General features: G+C 39.8%; 1 protein-coding gene across 1 annotated transcript in view; it reads left to right on the top strand.

The window, feature by feature from the left end:
- Positions 1 to 19649, top strand: part of NRXN3 (neurexin 3) — a 1051320-nt gene that overhangs the window by 448427 nt on the left and 583244 nt on the right. Inside the window, exon 12 of the mRNA XM_086748180.1 lies at positions 16715 to 16834. Coding sequence (XP_086604306.1) covers positions 16715 to 16834 — 120 coding nt within the window. The remainder of the gene's footprint in view (positions 1 to 16714; positions 16835 to 19649) is intronic.

Genomic DNA, 19649 nt, shown 5'->3' with positions numbered 1-19649 from the left:
TGTTCTTTGAGGGGCAATTTTTGGTCAAAAAAACAAGGACATTTTCAGATTGGCCTGAAGTGATTTTCTTTTCCTTCCTCTATTTCCAATTTGTTCACTGAACCACAAAATCCTCCTGTTCTTTGTATTCCTCAGATGCCAAATACGATCCATGCTGTGGCAGCACCTCTGTGGTCCAATTCTTCTTGTGCACACGTGTGTTTGCTTATAGTATAAATATTCACCTTAATGTCATAATCTAATATGGATGGTATTATATTCTGTCAGTTAACATTATTCAATAGATAATCAGATGTGGCTTATGGAAGAGGAAATTCACAGACAAGGTGCATTTTCACATTCTTTTTGTTTATATGCTGAAACAGTATTTCTTTTTGTGTTGGTGAGAGAGCAGATGTTTTGAGCATCATTTTTGACTATGTGGCTATTGCTTAGTTGACTATAAATAAAAAAGACTAAATTTGCTGATCCAGATGGTTGTCCTAGATTGGTATTGTCATACAAATAGTCTTTTTATTGTTCTTTGCATAAAACCATGTGCCTGCATTTGACACATCATTAAAAGTCAGCATGAGTATAAAACTAGAAGCTGTTTTGCTTTGTGATGCTAGTGATCATAGCATGATAGAATAGAACATAATGTTTTGGATTGCAAGGGACCTTAAAGATCATCTAGTTCCAGCCCCCTTGTGTTGTGGTTTAACTCCAGTCAGCAACTAAGTACCACACTACTGCTCGCTCATCCCCCCCTCCCTGGTGGGATAGGAGAGAAAATCCAAAGGGTAAAAGTAAGAAAACTTGTGGGTTGAGATAAGAACAGTTTAATGATTGAAGTAAAATAAAGTATTATAATAATAATAATAAATTGTGATGAAAAGGAAAACAAAAAAAAAAAGAGAGAGAAACAAAACCCAACAAAAACAAGTGATGCAGCCGCTCACTACCTGCCAGTTGATGCCCAGCCTGTCCCTGAGCAGCCATCACTGCTCCTTGGCAACTCCCCCCAGTTCATATGCTAAGCATGACATCGTATGGTATGGAATATCCTTTTGGCTAATTTGGGTCAGCTGTCCTGGGTGTACTCCCTCCCAGCTTCTGCTGTACCTCCAGTCTTCTTTTTGGCAGGACATGAGAAGCTGAAAGGTCCTTGATTTAGTGTAAGTACGGATTAGCAACAGCTAAAACATCAGTCTGTTGTCAACATTATTCTCATACTAAACCTGAAACACAGCACTATACCAGCTACTAGGAAGAAAATTAACTTTATCCCAGCTGAAACCAGGATATCTTGCCGTGGGCAGTGACACCTTCTAGATCAGATTGTTCAAAGTCCTATCCAACCTGGCCTTGAACATTTCCAGGGATGGGGCATCCACAAGTTCTCTGGGCAACCTGTTCCAGTGCCTCACCACCCTCACACTAAAAGAATTTATTCCTTACATCTAATCTAAATCTACTCACTTGCGGTTTAAAGCCGTTACCCCTCATCCTATCATAACAGGTCCTGCTGAAGAGTTTCTCCCCATCTTTCTTATAACCCCCCTTTAGGTACTGGAAGATTGCTATGAGGTCTCCCTGAAGCCTTCTCTTCTCCAGGTTGAACAGCCCCAACTCTCGCAGCCTGTCCTCATAGGAAAGGTGCTCCAGCCCTCTTATCTTCGTGGCCCTCCTCTGGACTTTCACCAACAGATCCACATCCTTCTTGGGCTGGGGGCTCCAGAGCTGGATGCCGTACTCCAGGTGGGGCCTCAACAAGAGCAGAGTAGAGGGCAGAATCACCTCCCTGGACCTGCTGGCCACGCTCCTCTTGATGCAGCCCAGGATGTGGTTGGCCTTCTGGGCTGCAAGGGTGCGTTGCCAGCTCATGTTGAGCTTCTCATCTACCAGCACTCCTAAGCTTTTCTACTCAGGGCTGCTCTCAATCCATTCTCTGCCCAGCCTGTATTTGTGCCTGGGATTGCCCTGACCTATGTGCAGGACCTTGCACTTGGCCTGGTTGAACTTCATGAGGTTGGCACAGGCCCACCTCTCCAGCCTGTCAGGGTCTGTGTGGATGGCATCCCTCCCCTCCAGCATGTCGACCGCACCACACAGCTTGGTGTTGGCAGTCTTGCTGAGGGTGCACTTCGTCCCACTGTCCATGTTGCCAACAAAGATGTGAAACAGTGATGTTGAATGATAAATCAGAAATCTTTTAATCCCCACTTATCACAGTAGTACTTGGCACTTCTTTTACTCTGTACCTAGTTGAAATTACTACAGTGATGTTAAGTGGTATTAAGTGACCCGGTTGCCTGCAGGCTTGTACAAATGGCTTGGTTTATAGCTAAAACTTCATTTATCTATTTGATATTAAGCATGCTTTGCACTATACAAACCTTTAGCAACTTTAAATCTGGACTTGGGAGTGAATGAAAGACGATACATTTATAAACACTTTGCTTCCTATAAAATTGGAGATGAAGTAGAGCAGCGCTCTGTCATTTGAGTCTTTGAATTTACGTACCTTTCTGGCTGATTGTCCAAAGTTATGTGCTTTACAGTTCCTGTTCACCTCTGCTAATCAAGTTGCCATTGACTTCATGTGGACTGCATTTATTACACCTGAACCGCTATCCATTTGGGGTATTGTTAGTTAATCTTTGCGGTGAGGAAGTGTCTGAACTTAACTTATTTCTTTCTCTTCCTGACAGAAAAGGGAAGGTGCCAGCCTTGCTGCAGGGCGGTGCTGCTTGTGAGCATGGGAACGGGCTGTCCACCAGGCCTTGGCTGTGGCAGCTAACGGGGACAGAGTGTGTGAGTTTGAGCAGTGATGTATTAAGTGGTCAGAAGGCGCAGGGCTGGGGCTTTTGCTTGTTTGGGGTTATTTTTTGTTGTTTGTTTAAAGAGCAGCAAGGCAGGCTTGGTTTCAAACTTACTGCCTTAATTTTATCCTCTTTCCCTTTCACCTTTAGGTATAAACTGCATGGGCGGCAGGGAAGATGTCATATCTGTTATTTGTCCTTTAGACACTGAAGTGCTTGGCTAGCCTACGTCACCAGTAAGGCACTTGGAGAGAATGTTAAGATTCAGGCTGTGAGAGGAGCATGCAGATCTGGAGCACACAGTATTTTTCAAAGCATTCTTCTGTTAAAAGTTCCTTTAATCCTTCAGTGATAAAGCCCAGGCTGTTGACTGGAGAAAATGTCTTGGTCCTCAGTTTCGTATGGGCCGTCTGGCTCCTTCTCGGACTGCTTGTTGGGAATGCTATACTTGATAAAAGCTCACAAACCAGTGAGAGAGAGTAGTTTAGGAACCAGTGATCTAAAGCATTCATTACCAATACAGGTTAAACAAAATAAAAAACAGAACAAACTGAAAAATCCCAGACTTAGCCCATGGTCCTGCAGGGTATTACACAGTGCTTTATTTTAGAAGACCCTACTGAGATCAGACTAATATGGCACTTGCAGATAGAAGTATTTTATTTTCTAGAAAAGCCTGACTCCTGAAGAACCAGTACCTTCAATACTTGGGAACAGGAGCCTTCTGAAGTCTAATACTCATTCTTTAGGCTTGGCTATTGCCTGGAATAATCAGTCACTTCCCACATAATTAATGTTCTTTGGAGTGTGAGGACCTAAGTGATGGCATTTGTTTTTCGTGATGGATTCTGCAGTGGGATTGCAAATCTTAATGAATCATCCTAAGGTGCCTTATCCATTTTCATTTAAAACCAAACCAAAAACCCAACACCTTTCCCCAACCAAAAACCCTTCTTGAGTGCTTATTCCCCTTGAAATTGAGGAAACTGTGTAGAGCGTAAGACTCTTGCCTTGTATAGTAGTCTCTATCATCTGTATCGTGGCCCATGTTAGCACTCCGGTGCTATGTCCCGGGAATCTTTTCCTCAACTGATTGACGCTTGAGACTTGACAGTCTCTTCTAATTACTGTGGTGTTTATCTTGTGCTGATTCTAGGATCTATAGATCCAAATTTAAAAAGAATCTAAATGTTCTGCTGCTGTGTGATAATTTTTAAGTAGTATGTTTGCTGATAGTATGAACTGTATAAATGTTAGTGGTGTTACAGCATTTGCTCAGCATAGAATTTGAGTGCTTTCTAAACTTGCATGGATTAGTTCTCTCAGTGCATTTGTGAACGATAGAAATAAGAGAGAGATGCTGGTTTGCTCAACATTGCAGCACACCAGCTGTTCAAGGGCTACAAATAAAGACATGGGGGAGAGGTGTGTATAATTGACTGATCCCTGTAACAATCACTACCTGCTTTCCTAACAGACAACTGGAGAAGGAAACAAAGAGGCTGTGGGGGTTTTTGTTGGTTTTTTTTTTTTTTTTTTGTGTGTGTGTCTTTTAAAAGGCAACACGGAAGTAACCTTTTCTTGGAGTAAAAGGATGTCTTTCCAAACTTGTGATGGAAAGCAAAGTATGCTTGTCACTAAGCTTTCGATGGGAAATGAAACTGCTAGAGAGATTTGACCAGCTTATGCTGTTAATCAAATTCTACTGTTTTTACAGCTTAGCCAGAGGCCAACATATATTATTACTTGACAATCAAACAACCTTACTGCTTAAATGTGTCTGGAACAGCTTGAACTAATATGTAATCTCAATACAACTGTATTTTTTTTTCTTAAAAAACTTCATAATGCTGGCTGCTGCTACTATTTTAAGTGTGGTACATAAAAATTGATAACTCTTGTAACCAAGATGGCGCAGGAACATGCACAAGCATCAGTTGATCTCAGGAGCTATAAAGTCACCACTTTCTTCCTTGTGCTTAGTTCATTATTTGTACTCTGACATTGCTGTCAAAACTCTGGTCTTTTTAAAGTGAGCATTAACTTCTCTGTGTGTTGGGCAAGTAAAGGAGACCCCCAAACACTAGTGGTACCTTTCCAGGAATAAATCTACTTCCTGGTGGGAAGGATCTGCTGGCTTTCTGTTTTCTCTTTCTTTTGGTCTGTGGTTGTTTTAGGATGATTCCTTTCAATTAATTCTCTGGTGTATTCCTGTCTAATTTTAGTGATGCTAGGATTACATGGGGATGTTGTATGAAACACACAGATTTTGTATGAAGATGTACATATGAAATTGAGTGACTCGGGAGGTATGTTTGAGGAGAGGAATAGCATCAGTTTGGATCTTAGACACTGTTTGTCATTAGGAGCTCTGGGCCAGAGAGATGTGCGTGTGTTTAAAGCCATGTGTGCTTAGTTTTGTTATTCTCTCTCTCCTTCTTTTCCCAGGGCTTTTTTTTCCTTTACATGCTTCTTAGCTGACATGAAAGCTGTGACTTTAAAAATCTGAATTTCAAAGGAGTTCTGAATATTTCTCTCAGACGTCATCTTGATCTGTAAATCCTAAGCCATCCTTCAGTCTGCACTCCTGATTCCTCAGCTTTCCAGAAGCACATGATCCTTCCTTGATAGTTTCTTAAGCTAAATAAGGAGTCTCTTGCCTATAGGTCTACATACCACTTGTCATCCTTCTCATCTGGGTTTCTCAGTTCAGGTGAAAGGCACCCATGTGTGCTACCGTAGACTGGAGATTGGTGATATCCGTAAAGCATCTGAGGAGGATTTTTGTCAGTGGATACAGATCTTGTTTATGTGATGCAGGTGGGTTTCTGCTAGCAGGATCTCAGTTCTTTTGGGAGTATGCATTGACTACTGTTGGGAGATTTTTGGAAATAGAAGGGTTAAGTGATGTTAAACAAATTATTTGCAGCTAGTTTTCTAACTAGCTTCTTGGCTGCTGGATGTGTCTTAATCTTTAAAATCAGGAGTGGGTGCAGATTTGGCTTCCAAATTCTAGTCAGGTTTTATCCAGTTTTGCAAAGTTTCCTAAAGTGAAAGGAAGACACATACTCAAGAGGATCTAAGCTTTTACTGTGACAATTTGGGCAATGCAACTTTGTCTCAGTATCTGTCTCCTAAAATGTAATCAGCAGTATCCTCCAACCTTATTTTGAGGATGCATTAGCATTGTAGTGTCCTGGAAAATATGAGGAATTCTCATCTTATCTAAAATGCAAAGATGTAAATGAAAGTCTTAGAGGATGGCAAACAAAAAGAAGAGTTTAACTTACAGCTTGAGAAAAGGAAGGAGAAGGGGACATTTGGAGAGACCGTTCTATGTCTCTAGTCCTTGTATAGGTCAACTCAGTAAAACTTTCCCGTAAAAGTCATACTTGTTATCTGGTATGTAACCTGGAAATGTATTAAAATGTAGCTTACCATAAATAAGTAAAATACATATCAATGCTCTATCTATGAAATATCAGGAAGAATTTCAGTCAGGCTAGTATAATCTGTCTTGCCTCGTGGTCGCTGTCTTGTGCTAAGCATCCCTTTTTAAGGGACAGGAAAATACTCAGTGACTCTTCAACAGGTAACAGCAGCTAAGATCTCTGTTCTGTTTGAATAGAATCTCTATTGTATGTGAAAGACACCTCTTTGAGAGGGTTAAGCTTTTAAATGCCTCTAACATGAAACACTCCAGTCTGCATTACTGATTCCTCAGCTTTCCGGAAGCATTTGATCCTTCCTCAGTAGCTCCTTAAGCAAAGTAAAGAGGCTCTTGCACATAGGTTCAAGTACCACTTACCATCCTTCTCACCAGAGTTTCTCAGTTCAGGCAAATGGGACCAGTGTGCCTTACCACTTATACACACACAGTTTACCAGTAACATCTGAAAACAGAAAGTCTCCACTTGCAAATTTTTGTTCCTGTTTGTATTTGTTACTAGTATGATTTGTATGCATATGATGTTCTCCCTCCCAGTACACGTGGGGTTCTCTGTAGACTTAAATACTGGCTAATATGTGGTGGAGAAATTAAAAACTACTCGAAGAAGAGGAGTAATGAAATTTAGAAAGGAGGTAGCATTGCAAAAGGAGAACTGAACCTCAAGAGCATTTGCAGTGTTTTGTGCCCCCTGCAGAAGACAGGAATCCTGCTGATTTTGTAATCATAGCTGGACATAATTTCTGTGATGCTGACTGTTATGCTCTTAGAGGGAGGTTGAAGCTAGTTTATGTAAAAGTCCTAGTAACCATGAAGATAACTGTGCACTTGTAATACCTCAGGCACTCAGGTGCCACAGGGAAAAAAGTACCTTAAATGAGAAAGAAACTTAGGTCCTCTGAATGTGTGATGGCACTGGTCTTTGCCCTTGGTATCTGAATAAAGAAGTGTTGGTAGAAGGACTGTCTTCTCTTCTTATACTGTGCTGTTAGTGAGGACCATGCAGTGTGTCCTAAACAACACTTTTTTTTTTTTCTTTAACACAATATTGGGACTGGAGCTTCAAAGGCGTGGGTTTTTCCTCCAACTCAACTGTCTGTTCAACTGTCAAATGTGTCTTTGGGAAGAGGAATCTCTTTCTCTGCCAGTGTTTTCTGTGCTCCAAAAGAGAGGGACAAAGGTGCTATCCTAGTTTTAGAAAGTGATCTCTGATCCTTTCCTGAAAGACACATGTGCAATTACTGTAAACCACTGTATTGCCACATCTCAGTTGATTTGTCTTGCTTTCTGATCTCCTTGCTTTTCAGACTTAGTTGAGAAGTAGCTGCTATAATACTTTCAAAAAAAAATTTAAAAAACACAGAATTTCTACAGCAATAATTAGATAATTCAAAAATTCAACTAATTCCTTCCAATGAAGTAATAGAGGCAATTAGAACATGAGAAGGCTCACCAAATGGGATGATACAGGCTTCTCCATCCTGCACTAGTGTAGTTCCTTGGTAAGAAGCAAGAAGTTTTTTTGGGCTACTTGATTTAGAGACTCATACATTTGATTCGTGGGTTTTTTTAGCCTCTAAGATAAGTAGTGTGAATCTTGTCCGGGCAGTAATCAGTCAAATAATTGCATTGCAGTTATGTGTGCCCGTATGATACATGATATGGCTCACTCCAGTTGTCTCACCCTTATCTCCAGCATCTTTTTCTCACTATCGTTATGATTAATCTATTTGTTTTGTAGCATTCATGGGGAGATTTGAAACTAAACAGAAAGAGAGACTCCAATTGTCTTAATGTTGGTAGCACAATCCATCTGTGTTTCAAGTGAGGTACATTGATGGGATTAGTGAGAAATTGTTTGATTTTAGTACCAGTACCATTATATCTACCCCGGAATAAACAGAAGAATTAAATCTCTAGCTTTGGTGTGCCTGTATCTTGTTTTGATTAACACAGCATCACTGGAAAGCTAATAAAATATAAAACTGTCTTAAAATAGGATCTCTTTACCTCTTGTTACTGTCATGATCTGCAAAAGTCTGTGCATAGTTGTTGCTGTAATAGTTGATTTAAAATTCTGTCCTATGGTAAAACTTGGAGGTTTTGCATGTTTCTTGAGCCATAGACTCATTTCTTGGCTGGCAAACTGCGTCCCAGTTAAATGAATATACCTGAAATGAACAGTTATTGGTGATTAAGGGGATGAATGTGGGGTGAAGTTCTAGAGTTGTTTTACTCATCACTGACGTGTACTCATCTTCAAAGCGAAATATCTCAGCAGCTGGCACTTTGCAAAGCAGCACTGAGTACTGAAATGCCATTGTGCTTGTACGGGGCTGGCTGAGCAGCGGCTCAGGGAGGCACTGGTTCCTCTCTGGCAGCTGCTGCTCTCTGCGGTCCCTGAGTGGAGCCTCCTCCTGTGGATGGATGCCTTCCTGCCTGGGTTCTGCTCAGAGCTCTCCCAAGCTCTCTAGAAATCTATAGTGTGCAAATATTTCCTTACACAAACTGTAGATGCGATTTACGAGTTCTTTATACAAGTGCTGAAGCTTTTGTTGTCCTGATCGGTTCGGAACAGAAGTACGTGGCGTTCTGGCCAATGCGAGGTGTTTCATATGATGGCCCTATCTAAAAACAAAGGTAGAGCCAGTCTGACAGAAATTACTTTGAAGCTAATTTAATTAAACTGTTGTAAATCATAATTTTAAAAGCATGTTTTTTTTTTTTATACTTTCATGTCCTTTTTTGACCTCTCTGCTGGTTGTGAATAAAAAATAAAATCCCTTTGCTTAAAAGTGGAAATAGCTCCCTCAATAAAAAAGGGAAACCATCTATTACCATTAAAAATGAATAATATATTGAAAAGATAATAAAAAACTTGCCTATATTTTTCAACATTGAGAACTTTTTCATTTAGCTTGAAGTTGAAACATTTTGAGCACTTTCTAAGTCTAAATAAAATTTTCTTTGGAAGAACAGAAACACTCACTGAAATTTTGGTCTCCCATTTAAACACTTTGGGGGAAGATCAATTTTCTATTAACACGAATCTTTTCCTAATGTCTGTTAAAAATGATTCTGTAGAGATGCACTGTAGTTATATCGTCTCTAAAAGTGTTAAAATTCAGCAGCAGTGAAATTGAGGCAAACAAGGAGAATAACCTTGATGGAAAAACCTAGACACAAGTGCCACTTGTCAGGTGTGACCTGTGCCATACGTGCAATCAAATAGTCTCCCTTTTTTGTTCTTAATCACAGTTTAAATTGTATTCACGTACAGAAGACACAATGGGATTTCTGCACTAAGTCTTGTTTAAGAGCCTTATAACAAGCAGCAATCATGTTGAATGCGGCCTGAATCCATGTTCAGTCTTATTACAGCCATTGGCCCGGGGTGTCTGGAAATGAAAGCAACAGTCATTCAATGTGGTGCTACATGCATTTATAGCAAAAGCAAGGAACTTTTTTGGGTTTGTGTTTTTTTTTTTTGTGTGTGTGTTTTTTTTAAATGAGTTCTGATTTGGGGGTTTTTTTGGGTGGTTTTTTTTTTTTTTTTTTTTTTTTTTTTTTTGTAAAGGCATTTTAAAGTAGATCATGACCAAATAGTTAAACCCAGCTTAACTTTTTTTTTTTTTTTTTGTCAAGTTTATAGAGAGACTGGAGCATGTTTCTGAGACAACTAGCAGGATGGTCTCGGTACTTTTCATTTATTTGCTGAGTTAACTCCATGCACATGATTAGTTTGGCTGTTGGGAGAGATTCTTACTTGCACTTGTGAGGCCGATTGGCTCTGTGAATATTTAAAGAGTTTTGTGTATGCACTTTTTATTGCTGTACAAATGTGAGTAATTAAACTTTGCTTCTGAGTAAAGCTGGTGTAAATCATGCTCAACTTCATTGATTTCGCAATTAAGCCACTCTGTAAAGCTGTAAACGTAACTTTTCTGTAAGCTCTGCTAAAAGCATTTGTTTAAGTGTATGTTATGTTTTATTTAACATGGGGTAGTACGTGGAGATAATCCCGTTCCTTGAGGAAACGGAAAGGTTGGTGCAGGTAAGGTCCCCAGTGACGGCATTGACTACCCGAAGGGAAGTGCAACTGCGTATTCCTAGTTGGCAGCTAACGTTTTCTTAAAAAGAGGGATTCTAAAACCTGTGTATGAGCAAAACAAGCATGTTTGTATGTGAATATCTGTTAATTTGACTGATATCTCTACATAAATATCTGCAATATGCTGAGAGTCTGGGGTTGCCAGTTGTTTCCTAGCAGTTAACAATGCTCCTGGAGTTGGACAGTGGATCCTGGTCGAGAAAAAGACCTTCCTAAGACACTTTGTCCATACTAGTGCTGCCTGAAAACACTCACCAAAATTTACACTACTGACCTATATTCAACCAAGACCAAAAGGTACTGAAGATTTTCAGAGCGGTTGCCAGCTCTACTTTTGAGCCATGCTCATGTTTTCATATTAACCCCATCCTTTGTCAGAACCTGCTGTGTATCAGGAAGCCATAGAGGTATGCAAATAAGTGGGCAGCGTCTTTATCCTTACACTCATTTTTTCGCCCTTGCCTCACCCCCATATTGTTCAAACCTACCTGTAGAAATTGTTCATGAATATCTTTAGACCTAGAATATCTTCTGCCTATCTTTTGAAAAGACAATATATGGAAAAAAGAATTCTGTGTTTCATATAGTAACAGCTACATAAATATCTGCTATATTACATAACTATGCCTAATTGTTTCATGTATATTACTGAATATATGCTCTGTATATATGCCACAATTATCTTCCAAAGAACTATTAATATAATTGGAGATGAGAAATAGGTGGGATATTTTGGTGTTGGATGAGAGCAGACATAAAGTATAGCATTTTGATGTAGTATTTTTGAGTGAAGTGATATTAATTAACTCCCTAGCATTAATTATTCTCATAGAAGTTTTCCAGTTCTTTCCTTTGGCTTCACAACCTCTCTCCTCTGTACCATACAGTTGGGACTGCAATGAAGCATCTCACTCTGTGGTTATGTTAGTCACATCTGAATATTCTCTAAGGAATCACTGAATAATGTCTAAATAAGGTGGATCTGCTTCTTGTAATCTTTGAGAGAATCTGTCCAGCTTGTCTCCTGATTTATTCTCATTTTTCACAAATCTGTGTGCACACATTTTTCATAGTGAATCACAACTTCTCTGGTAATTTTGTAAAAGTGTAAGTAAAAACAACCAATGCTGCCCCCTGTCTCCCTCTCCATCCTCCCACCCCCCAACACCCAGAAAAAAAAAAAAAAAAAAAAAAAAGGCAAAGAACCTTCCCCTTCCCAGCACCTCCAGCCTTGGGATGCTGACTTGTATAAAAGGGCGACAAAAATGCATCTTGCCACTGAACAAAGCTGAGATGGCAGCTGAGCATTTTAGTTAAAAAAAAAAAAAGCAGATAAAACCTTTTTATTGTTACTGAGAGTCTTCTCTAAAAGGTGTTAGTGTGTCACTGTAGAATTATTTATCATTGTAATTGTAATAAGGAAGAGGCTTTTCCATTGTCATCAATCTGGCAGTGTCCTTTCTGGTCATCTCTTCTGCCGTTCTCTAGACTTGAATGTTTGACCTCTTCTGTAGCATTAGAGAAGATATGCAATAATGAAGATAGCATGGTTTCATGATGGTCATTTAATCATATAAATGGATCAGATAATGGCAGCCTGCACCAAGGGTAAAAGCACACTTTTAAATACACCTGTGAGGAACGGGTGAGGGGATTAACCATCTTTGTCCTTTGCCTTTCACAGAAGGGAAACTCTGAGTGCTGTTAACCACTGAGGGTGGATAACAGCTGGTGTTTTCAGAGCTATTGTTCTAACTGCATCCCTCTGACCAGTTGTTTGTTCTAAATGAGTGAGTTCTTGGGGGGCCAGATGGAAAACAACTTAGCATTTTCAGAAGGCAGGAACTGCTTTTTGGTACTTCATACTTTGGCATGCCTATTCTTGGGACTTTTGTATAGTCTATTTGGGCCAAGCTATTCATTGGCAGCAGTGCACCTTTGATATAGGGATAATGATTGGGATATCCTGGGCAGACTGATGGAGATCTTCCATGTTTGAAAACATATACTAGGTTTTTCAATTAAAATTATACAGACAAGTTTTGAGTAGATGTCAAAAGATTCATGAGAACATGAGGAGGTATCACTGCAGCTGAATAAAGTCATACTTGCTCAAGAAGCCTGAATTGCAGCTGGACTAATGTCCGGAATGGGGATGCCCAAGAGAGATATTTCTGCTTCTGGTTAAGTAGTGTTTGCCACTGCAAAGCACCAAAGGAATATGCACTTGTCCGTCTCATTTGAGTTTGAAAATGAAAGGTAGTGATCAATTCTGTATGATATATATTTCCTTAGAGGACATTGGGAGGGAGGATGGAATGACCAAGAAGGCTAGAGACACCGAGAGGGGTCACGCTCTGGCAGCTTAACTATTAAGTTATCCCTACGGTAGACACTTTCATATTATTTTTCCTGTTATGTTTCCTTTCACTCTTTTTGCATAAAAATTAAATAATTACAAAAATTACCTAATGCCCAAGTGCCATCTCAGCAAAAGTATTATAAATAGAAAGTGTTTCCAGGCATCCAGCTCAAAACATTGCTCCAAGAGTTCCTTGTCTTTCCTTATTATCTGTCATAAAAAACTGTCACACAAAGGGAAGATAAAAATCTTTTGACTTTTTTTCCCTGTCCATCTAACCTTCTGCTTTGCTTCCTCCTGCATCTTCATTGTTCTAGTTGAAGGGTGATGTAGATGCAGCTTGCTTGAAAGGAGGAACCCCTCCCTCGGCCCAACAAAAGTCCACCAACCTTGGTCTAAACACCTGCTTCTGCGTGTTAGCTGTAAGGCCACAGAAAAGCCGTTACTGACTAGGAGATGGTACTGTGGGAGAGCGTTATACTTCTGCTGTGTGTGGCCCACTTCTGTTCTGTTTTCTCCAGCATCTGCAGCTGTTTGATTAGGAATCTTCAAGTTGTCTTTTGAAAATTGATCACACATAAATGTCTGTATGGTAACAGCACGAGTAGCAATCATGCTCAATGAAATGAAGTTTGGCATCCAGATCTGGGAGTCCCTCTCTACTACAATTCCTAAAACCACTTGGAATCCAGCTTGCACAGGGAGCAGCAATTTATTTGCGTGCTGTTAGTTGAGAGATGAGGACATAATTTTGCTGCTTTTCAGGTCAACCCACCTGCTGTGTAAATGTCTGGAAAGCATTTGAAAATAAAACAGTTTGAATAGAGTAAAATAATACTTGTTTGACACTTTTTAAAAACTCAAATATACCTATCTTAAAACTTACCTGAATGCTCTTGAGCACGGGGGGCTCTGAGCAACCTGATCAGGTTGGAGATGTCCCTGCTCCTTGCAGGGGAGGTTGGACTAGATGAACTTTAAAGGTCCCTTCCAACCCAAACTGTTCTATGATTCTGTGCTCATGTATTGAATTTTTGCATGTTGTGTTATTTGGGTAATCTTACTAAAAAAGGCCAATTCCCATTGTTGCATACAAAACAGAGGCTTATGAGTGAAAAAAAGCATTTAAACCACCTTTTTTTTTTCCTACTGATCAAATATTAAATTGTCTGACGAAGACGTGGACTTAGATAACATGGAATAATTTGCATCCAGAGTCTTAATTTTCAAATTTATTAGCCCAAATTACTAACCAGATACTTCTAAGTAGCAATTTCATTTGTAGACAACCTTACTCATTTGGAAAAAGAAGTTGGAAAGCTGATACTTTCTACTCATTTATTTGTGAATTGGTTAAGCTACATTTTCTGATAATCTAATCAGTTAACTTCTGTTGGTGTCACAGTTTTGTTTTGAAAGTATTACAGCTGGCATCAAGATAGCAATGACAAGCCACACCAGCTTGTTTTGGCTAACCCCTGTTTTGTCAGGCTGGGGTTGAAAAGTGGGAATTAGAAGGTCAGCAACTTTTGAGTTACTCAACCATAGAATCATAGAATAGTTTGGGTTGGAAGGGACCTTTAAAGGTCATCTAGTCCAACCCCCCTGCAAGAAGCAGGAACATCTTCAACTAGATCAGGCTGCTCATCCAATCTGGCCTTGAATGTTGAACACAGAGCTGCTGCACAGAAGATGTTTTGTCAGCTGAGCAAAGTCACCACACCTGACTCTTTCTCTTGTCTGAGCCCTCCATAACTTTAATAGACCTATGGAAAAGATTTATTCATTTATTTTAAAGAAAAATAATTTGCTGCACCTTCCCACACCCCCATGCTTTCAGGTGGCATTATGAAAACACGCAGGTCCAGATGAACTTCTTTATCATCCTGTGTGGGAAGTGGCTGTGTGGAACTCTAGTAGCTGATGCAGTATATTTTGATGTAGGCAATAATTTTGCCAACCATCCAGAGACATCTTTTTTTTATATATGCTGTGGGATAAAATGTACTCACTCACTGATGTGAATCTAGCAGAACTTTCTTGAACTTTATTTGATAAAGTTTAGCTTGTCTGGTTCCGAAGAACTTAAGCTTTCTGGCCATGGTCTAGCTGCCCTGTACAGCTGCATATACATTCATGGTATAGTGTGACTTTTGCACACGGGTGAAGAACTGCAGAGGTTACGGGTTTCTCCTGCTAAGGAGAAGTTCTCTGTAACTGCAATGTATGGCTCCTCATCTTTTTAATCTGGGAAGGACTCTGTTATTTTCCAGATTACTGTAGAAAAACCTTTTTTTTTGGTTTTTTTTTCCCTCTTGCTCTGTGGTCAAGTTGGCTGGCAACTGGCTTTATTTGAAAGGGTATTTAACCCACTCTTTATTAACATGAACTGCATCATTTTTTAAGGAGAATAACAGGATATTCATTTTGCTTTGGTCTCCGTCCATAGGATTCCCCTACTACACACGTTATATCCTAGCTGAATGAGACACCGCCTTCTTTGCCCATGTGTCCCCTCAGTAAGAAGCGGTTACAGTAATGTTCCTAGTTAGGCAGTGTGGATCCTGTGGAACTATGTAAAGACCTTGATATTTTTCCTACCCCTTTGTTCAGTTCTGTCTGTCATATCTGTGAAATATGCTACTCTTACTTATTAGTCCAGACCATGACACAGATCAGAGTGGGTGCATCCCCTCACACAGCTTCACTTGAAGATGTGTACAGCATTTTATTCTGTTACACAACCAGTCCATGTTTGTGTTGAACAAACACAGGAAAATAATGTGCATATCTGACATCAGTTTTACCAGGGCAGTAAGCTGAGCTGTAGCAGTGCCTCTTGTTGTCCCTGTCCTATCTCTCTTATTATATTCAGTGTGTCTTGCTTTTCCTTTCTTGGGTTCCCTTTTTGCCAGTTTGGGCAATGGACCCAGGCCTGATGTGCAACAAGTTCTGCTGTTCTCCTTCCGTGTTTCTCTGATATACTTGTGTCCAAAACCACTCTAGTACTGTACTGAAGTGAGCATAGATGCTTTTAATTTAGCGCACACCGTTATTCAATTTCACTTACCATTTGACATGAGTGAGGTGTTCCAGTCCTGTAATCTGAACAATTAATGTTTTAAGTAATTGCCTGTCAATTGTGATGAGTGAGCAGCAAAACTGGACAAATATGGGTAGCACTAATGCTGTTTTCCCAGGAGCATTGTTTGCAAGGGCAACTGTGATTTTTAACTTTTGGAGAAGAAAGGGCTCCTCTTTCCTTTTTGACTTGTAATTCAGGGGACAGTGTAAGCACCTTATAGCCAGGCTGTTTTGCCAAAGAGCCTTAGAGCAATCAGCCAGGTTGGTGAGTGGTTGTCTTTCTGCGGTTTACATTTTTTTTTCTTAAATTATTATTATTTTGGGGGGGGCAGGGTTTGAGGTTTTGTGGGATGGGGTTTTTGGTGTGTGAGATTCTTCTTTGGCTTTTTATTTTTAATTTTTTTTTTTTTTTTTTTAATCTGGAAAGACTGGAACCAGCCTGGTGTTCAATGCCTAAATGTTGAGAGACCAGTATGATTAACTTTGAAAAGAATCCCAAGAATCTCGGGGCTGTTGTAAATCTGGATTCTTAGGCAACCAAAATTCTGCTGTAATGGCTGCACTCTAGAGACACTTCTGTCATCAGTTCGTTTTTCTAATCCTACAGTGCCCTGCATAATGTGACACTTGGAGATGAGTACCATAGCACGAGAGAGATTTCTACCCCTGTCTTAAGTCTCTGGGCTCTGCAGAGGAAGGCTGTTCACTGAGTTGAAGGGTTTGTGACCCTGACTCCCTCTGAGCTGGGAAGGTGTAGGTGTGAAAGGTGATTACAGGTCATGGTACACCTACGCAATCTATTAGTCTATATCGCACCAGGTTGATTTTGGTGACTTTTCCTATTGAGCAAATACAAAATTATTTGGGGATCTGACTTTAACTGTCATACCTATCACCATCCTCAGGCAAGGGACCTGAAACTCTTTATGCTGGGCAGAAACTCAATGACAACGAGTGGCACACTGTCCGGGTGGTGCGGCGAGGAAAGAGCCTCAAGCTGATGGTGGATGATGATGTTGCGGAGGGTAAGTTCCCAGCCTCTTTTCTACCATGACACCCACTCTTCCTGTTCTTGTGTGTACCTTTTTTTTCCCCAACTTTGTGTTACTTCTTTATATTTAGTGTTACTATGTTGAAAATTAACGTTCAGTTCTGAGACTAACTGTTTTTAGCCAGCACCAGAAACTTCTGTGACAATTATGATGAAATGAAATGCAGGATTAGGGGACAGATGAGCTTGCACATACCCAAGAACGCAGAGGTGCTAAGCAGCAGTGTTTCTTGTGCCAGGCTCTGTTTGGCATACACTGTGAGTATACCTCAATCCTGAGCTGCAAATGTGGTGGTTTCCAGTGCTGTGCAATCTAAGCCATGACTCTCTAAACCATTCCTCTGCACAAACTTTTCCTTGATGGTAAAACCCGCTTTTGATAGATGTGTTAGATAATATGAATTTTTGTCTCTGCTGGGTTTTTGCCCTTTTTTTTCTTTTTTTCTTTCTTTTTTTTTTTTTTTTCAAGTTGCTATGCCCATGGCTCAGAGCCATCCAGAAGAAAAAGCAAGTAAAGCAGTTTGTTCCTGACTTTGTTTTAAAGGTTAGGGAGGACCCTAACTCAGCAGGGTATATCGTATCGTAACATAAAAAATGTGTCAGGCCTTTTTTTTTTTTTTTCTTCTTCTTCTTCTTCCTTTCCTGCATTTCCTAGCAGCTTTTTGAGCTCCTGCCTCTTTTTGTAGAGAAATGCAGTTGAACAGGGGACAAAAAGATCAATCATTCAGGAAAGCTGGTGTCTATCAAGTTAAGAGATTCGATCAAGGTACTTTAGAGGGATCTTTTTTTCGTTGCAAGATTTTAGAGGTGATACTTTTCTGGTCCATTTCCTCACAGCTGCAAGAGCCAAGAAACTTATTTTCCTTTTTTTGAAGGTCTAAAATTCTCATAGCTGTACGTAACTGTAGGAATTGAGTTTTTGAGGAAAACACCAGCAGTCTGAAGGCTGATAATAGAATCACAAAGAGCAGTAACCCTGGATGCAACACTAATGTGAGGATTTTCATTTAGTTGTGACCCATGCTCTTTTGCCAAATGCTGACGTCCTCTCTTCTGAGCAGCTTCTACTCAGAAGGCAACTGGAAGGAACAGCTGCCATAGGCAGTGCCAGAATACTATATCCTATTTCTATCTCTGCAAAAAGTTATTTTCTACTGTATGACTGCAGTTAATTTTAAATAATGTGGTAATTAGTTTGGATTTTGAAATAAGCCCATAGAAGTGAGATTGCAGGAAAATGGCCTGCATATATATATGTTCCCCTCTGAAGTAAATATATGCTGTGCTGTATAGGGTGAGAATTTGCAAGAGAGAATCAGAAGTATATGAAAGAAGAATATTTCCCTTTCCTTGTTGGAGTTGGTGGAGGCTTGGTCAACATTAGCCTATAGGAAAATGAAATTTTATTTAAGAGGAAGCTTTCAGAATTAGTGAAACATGCTCATAAATGCTTCATCCTGATTACTTCTGCGTTTAAGAACAGTTCTTCTGGATATGCTTTTTTTAGCAAGCACCACGAGGTGGCACTCTCTGCATTACCAATTCAATCCCCAAAAAGCCATCTGTTTTTGGAATCTTTTTTTTTATGAAACTGAGTTTATTAATAATAATGATACAATGCTATGCTAAAATAGGATATGCATATGTACATGTATATGAATTACATAATTAAAGATGCATTACAGCTGAAAATATCTGTTAAAAGAATAGCAAAGTCAAAAGTGAGAAAAGCCAGAGTTAAGATTTTCTGTGCAATCTGCATCCCACTTCCTTGGGCAGCTGATATAGTCTTCAATGATGTGGTCACATAGATTTTTCCACAGGATTCTTTCTGTCTTTAGGCATAGATCAGAAGTCTAAATTGGGCCTGCAGTAAAAACAACAGCCTATTTGATTGCTGCCGTCTTTCTTACTGCTTGGTTGGAACAATACACACCAACTAAATTTTGCTGTAAATGTAGTGCTGGTTTGTTTTCCTTTTTTATTTTTTTTTTCCCCCTTCCTATGTATGTGTTGTATGCTACTCAGCAATGTGTTTATACTGAGCTCAGAAGCTGAGCTGTAACTGGATTGATTCCCATGTCTATGTTATATGAAGTGAGTAGGCATCTTTTTGGGAAGGTTTGGGAACACAGTGCCAGATTAAAGTTGGATGTATTTGGTACCAATTTAGCATGATTTTTCAATCTTTTGCATGCACAAATATTCAACATGTCTGTAACTTGAATCCTGTAAATTAGCTCAACCCTGCTACTTGGAGAATTAGGTCTAGACAATTAATGACCACTTATGAAAAATTTGTAATGAAGTTACTGACTTGGCTTACTGCAGGACTCGTAAGGCAGAGACAGAATCCAGTTCCTCTGGACAGCATTTTGCTGCTTAATCACAAAACCCTCCTTGTACATTGCCACCCACTTCAGAACAGACCTCAGAACATCAGTGACGAATGAAACACAAATACAGCAGTCATATTCCTCCCTACAACATCTTGTTGGCACCCAAATACTGCAGTGGAGGCTGGAATTTTTTGTCTGCTACCACTTGAACTAAAGAACTGCTGATTGTGCTGTACTAGTTGCAATACTCTTAATAGAGCACAGTGGAGGAATTGGAGATGAACTCTGCGGGTGGGGCTGACAGCTAATAAGATCAGAAAATACTAGATTTCACTCCGTGATTTCTTAGAAAAATACATCTCTCTCTTGAATCTGGTCTTGTATTGTCATGTCTTTTCCTGCTTTTCTCTGAACTACTCCTAACTTTCTGCACTATCACTGTGGTTGCTG

This window comes from Chlamydotis macqueenii, chromosome 5 (genome assembly GCF_036417535.1).
Source record: "Chlamydotis macqueenii isolate bChlMac1 chromosome 5, bChlMac1.mat, whole genome shotgun sequence".
In the NCBI taxonomy this organism is placed as follows: Eukaryota; Metazoa; Chordata; class Aves; order Otidiformes; family Otididae; genus Chlamydotis; species Chlamydotis macqueenii.
This window is presented reverse-complemented; position numbering and strand designations above follow the sequence as displayed.